The sequence below is a fragment of the Notolepis coatsorum genome (genome assembly GCF_963971535.1).
Source record: "Notolepis coatsorum genome assembly, contig: SCAFFOLD_330, whole genome shotgun sequence".
NCBI lineage: Eukaryota > Metazoa > Chordata > Actinopteri > Aulopiformes > Paralepididae > Notolepis > Notolepis coatsorum.
In genome coordinates, this window is record NW_028169112.1 from 65,121 (window position 1) to 69,946 (window position 4,826).

At 47.5% G+C, this 4,826-nt stretch overlaps 1 protein-coding gene across 1 annotated transcript in view; it reads right to left on the reverse strand.

The window, feature by feature from the left end:
- Positions 1-3,648: 3,648 nt before the first annotated feature.
- The window catches only part of LOC311248780 (pleckstrin homology-like domain family B member 1), a gene marked incomplete at both ends in the record, with an annotated part of 138,719 nt that continues 137,541 nt past the window's right edge, over positions 3,649-4,826 (reverse strand). The window contains 1 exon segment of the mRNA XM_084339608.1: positions 3,649-3,789. Within this exon segment, the coding sequence (XP_084195734.1) occupies positions 3,649-3,789 (141 nt within the window).

Sequence of the window (4,826 nt, forward strand, 5' to 3'; positions counted from 1 at the left end):
GACTTCACCCAGGCTGAACAGTTTGGTTGAAACGCATAACTGTGCAAGGAAAAAGGCAAGGAAGAAATATATATGAAAGTCTCAATATATAAGGTATATATATTAAGGTCTTCTCACTAGTAGACATCATTGAAGAAATATGAAGGTCTTAATGTGTATGGTATATATTAAGGTCTTCTCACTAGTCTACTAGTAGACATTGAAGAAATATATATGAAGGTCTTCACTAGTCTACTAGTAGACATCATTACTACCGCATTACAACCCATAAATTAAAAAGACAACTCATTACTTTACCAAAACTCTTAACGCATGAAACTAAACCACGGTTTCACATGCTCTAGAATCACAGTATGCGTCTTGCATCCTTTCTCGATGGCATCCGAACGTCAATTATACTATAGAAATGTCACGATTGATCGTTTCACAGCCTGATCGATAAGACTCTCACAATGACTCCAAACCAACGCTTCACAATGATGACGGCAGGCAAACGTGATCGTTGTAGAATCTATTAAAGCTGAAGAGGGGACGCTTTCATCATCCGTCCTCGTGCGTCCAGGCCTCCTCGTGCGTCCAGGCCTCGTCACAGTGGGAGTTGTGACCGACTAAAACTGATTTTGTTTACAATATACTGTGTGTGTATATATATATAATATATGTGTGAGTGACCGAGCCCAGCAGTTTGTGTCACACGTCTCACTCTGTAATCTTTCAGATTTCTTTTTTTGAATCTAGTTAAACCTCAAGTCTCGGAACAAAAACAGAAAATCCTATTGAAAGTTTGGCTGCCTTTTTTTTTTTTTTTTTTTAACAAATGTCTTTTTTTTTTTTATTATAACTGTTCGCTGTTACAGTAAATATGTTCTTAAACATTCAAACTGATAATATGGGAAACAATTTAAAAACAAAACAAACATTTAATTTTTGTATCCACTTTTTCTCCCCATTTTCAATTTGTTCTCCCATCCCAATTTCGTAATTCCAATTCTCCCCTCCCCTGTCTTGAACGTTGCTCGACTATGCCTCCCACTGGTCGGTCGTGGGGAGGATAGAAGCCTTGTATCACGCGTCCCCCCAACCGACCTGTAGGAGTCGCTGTCCACAACGTCCAAATCCCCACCCATCGACTTCCACCCGCTACCTCTGTCAATTGAGATAGTATGACGACTGGCCCAAGCCGGAGGCAATGCTGACACCGGGATTCGAGACCGGAGTCTCTTGCATTGGTGACGAGCGCAATCTCCGCTGCGCCACCAAGCCGCCCCCAAAACAAACATTTAAGAGATTTCCTCGCCATCTGACTGCCAGACACGAGTCTCTTACCACTGGGCCCGGTCACATATAAATATACATATATATATATATATCCCCTAGATGTCATAAACCAATATGAGATTTCCCAGCTCTGGGCTGTTATTCAGTAACTGAACTATCAGTCTTCACACGACGAGTGGAGAACTGGTTGGACTTCAGTTTTGCTGCCAGTAGGACACTACAGGCAGAACTCCCTTCTTACTATTATACTGTATAATACCCCCATGCAAGTCTGTCAACACCTAGCATAGTTCAACAATATAAAATGAGATACATACACACAAGATTGTAGTCCAACAAAGGTCTGCTAAACTCGACAGATTTGAGACAAGTAAATTGTAACAATAATGACACTTAATCAAGGCACAGTTCTGAATTGCATTATTCCACATCATTGATCTTCTCGATGCGTTCCCGTAGTCTGTCCTCTCTAGCGCCCTCTAGCGGATGACGTAGGCTGGCAGTGATGATGGCTGCTTCCAAAACGACTCAAGTCAGATGATCCAAGTTAGCAGGACTTGGCAAGCAGACTCGTTTATGTTTGTCTTATTCCGTGTTACTGTATGTGTTTTCGACACCTTTAGGCGTTTAGTCGGCAACATGGCGGTATAAGACAGACAGCGCGACATATTCCACGTAAAGAATGGACTGAAGTCGCGGGGGACAAAGGGGTATGTGAACTCCTAAACTGTGGTCGGAAAAATAAAAACTAGGTCCAATTGTTCTGAGATATCTTCAGTTACTTTGGCAATTTAGTTTAGAGTATCGCAGGCATAAACTCAGGGTACCATATTTGTACTGTAGTGTGTATACAATTCTAGACAAAGTATGAACAGGCTAGAACAACAGCAAGCTAATAATAGCCAGTTATCAGTTAGCTGCACGGTAACAGACAAGTATAATGAGCTCTAGAGATCTACTTGATCCAGATAAATAACGCTGTGACCTCGCATCTGGGGGCGACTTAAAGGAACACGCCAACCTTTTGGGAAATTAGCTTATTTGCCTTATCTACCCTGGAGTTAGACAAGCAGACACCCTTGTCTTCTCTGTGCGTGCGTTAGGCTTAGGGAACAGCCGCACCGTTAGCCTAGCTTAGCGTCATTCGCTGGAAGTAGGTGTGCCAGTGTAGCCTAGTTCCCAACAGTCACAAAATACACTCCAAATCTTTCCTGTAAACATGTTGTGACCTGTGTATTTACCACGTGGAGAAATTAAAAAAAAAATAAAAAAAAATTTACATTTTCGTTTTCTAAGCAGATATATACTTGGAACAATTTTTTGCAGAACCACTATTGGGCGCAGTGATTTCATCACCTCAAAAGCCCTGTTGTTTTTTTTTGAAAAACTGGGCTTTTGAGGTGATTAAATCACTGCGCCCAGGCAGCAGTGGTTCGGCAAAAAATAGTTCCTAACTATCTGCTTGTCTAACTCCAGGGTAGATGGCAAATAAGCAAATGTCCCCAAAAGTTGGCGTGTTCCTTTAAATGATTAAAAAAAAATTTATCCGTCATAGATTTATACATTTCAGATAAGGTTCTTTAAAAAATATTTCTTACATGATTACACCTTTTAGATCGCAGATCATTTTCAGTAATTTTTGTCATAAACTAAATCATGGTAACATAATAGTGGAACATTCCACGTGATGACCATCTGTTGTAAAATAAACATTGGCATAACGTAATTTGGCAATTTCCTACATAATGAATAAAAACAACCAATAAAAAAAAGGACCTGAAAGTAAACTAGTAGTACACAAAGAAAGGGTTTTTACTAAAAAACCAGTAACTAAAACAACGTCCAGTAACCTGTAACTAAAACAACATCTCCATTTGGCAATATAGTGTAGAAAGGCCGTCCAGTCTTTGACAGGGATACATTTTGGTTTATATACAAGATAGAGAGACAGACAGTCTGCCCATGTGTATGTATTTGCGTGTACGTGTGCATGTGTGTGTGTGTGTGTGTGTGTGTGTGTGTGTGGGGGGGGGGGGGCACACACGTGTGTGTCATCCTAAGAGTTCCCCTTTTCAATCCAAACAGAATCAAATAGAAACAACCGGTGGTGAAAACATCTACATTGTTGAGGTGGAAGATTTAAGAACTGATGACGGAAAGTGACGACAACGAAACAAAAGGCTTCTTTCCGCCATCTGGTGCCTGGAGAGGGGGGGGGGGGGGGGGGAGAGAGAAGAGGAGAGAGAGAGGAGAGAGAGAGAAGAGAGAGAGAAGAGGAGAGGAGAGATGAGAAGAGAGAAAGAGAAGAGAGAGGAGGCTGTATGAAGACAGTTTGGTGTGTGTGTGTGCCTGTGTGCCTGTGTGTGTGTGTTAGTTCATGAACTGGGTGTATCCCTCCGCTCCGGTGACGATGACGTCCATCCAGATCCTCATGGCCTCTGGTGAAGGAGCCACCATGTAGTACAGTCTGTCGTGGGTCTTTACACAGAACGTCATGGAGGGGTTGGGGCTCTGGGGGGGGGGGGAGGGGGGGGGGGGGAGAGAGAGGGGGGAGAGGGGAGGGGGGAGAGAGAGGGGAGGGGGAGAGGGAGAGAGGGAGGGGGGAGAGAGGGGAGGGGGGAGAGGAGAGAGAGGGAGAGAGAGGGAGGGGGGAGAGGGGAGAGGGAGAGAGAGGGGAGGGGGGAGAGGGAGTGGAGAGGGGAGAGGGGGAGAGGGAGGAGAGGGAGAGAGAGGGAGGGGGGAGAGAGAGGGGAGGGGGGAGAGGGAGTGGGGGAGAGAGGGGAGGGGGAGAGGGAGGGGAGGGGGGAGAGGGAGAGAGAGGGGGAGGGGGGAGTGGAGAGGGGGAGAGGGAGGGGGGAGAGAGAGGGGGAGAGGGAGAGGGAGTGGAGAGGGGGAGAGGGAGGGGGGAGAGGGAGAGAGAGGGGGGAGAGGGAGAGAGAGGGGAGAGGGAGAGGGGGGAGAGGGAGGGGGAGAGGGGAGGGAGAGAGAGAGGGGGAGAGGGGGAGAGGGAGAGAGAGGGGAGGGGGGAGAGGGAGAGAGAGGGGGGAGGGAGAGGGAGTGGAGAGGGGGAGAGGGAGTGGAGAGGGGGAGAGGGAGAGGGAGGGGGAGAGGGGAGGGAGAGAGAGAGGGGAGGGGGGATAGGGAGTGGAGGGGGAGAGAGGGAGAGGGAGTGGAGAGGGGGAGAGAGGGAGAGGGGGGATGGAGAGAGAGGGGGGAGAGGGAGTGAGAGAGGGGGGAGAGGGAGTGAGATAGAGAGAGGGGGGAGAGGGAGAGAGAGGGAGTGGAGAGGGGGGGGAGAGAGAGGGGGAGAGATAGAGGGAGAGAGACAGAGAGAGAGAGGGGGGAGAGAGATGGAGAGAGAGAGAAGGGGAGAGGGAGGGGGGAGAGAAGGGGAGAGTGAGGGGGGAGAGATAGGGAGAGAGAGGGAGGGGGGGATGGAGAGAGAGAGGGGAGGGGGGAGAGAGAGGGGGAGAGATAGAAGGAGAGAGACAGAGAGAGAGAGGGGGGAGAGAGATGGAGAGAGAGAGAAGGGGAGAGGGAGGGGGGAG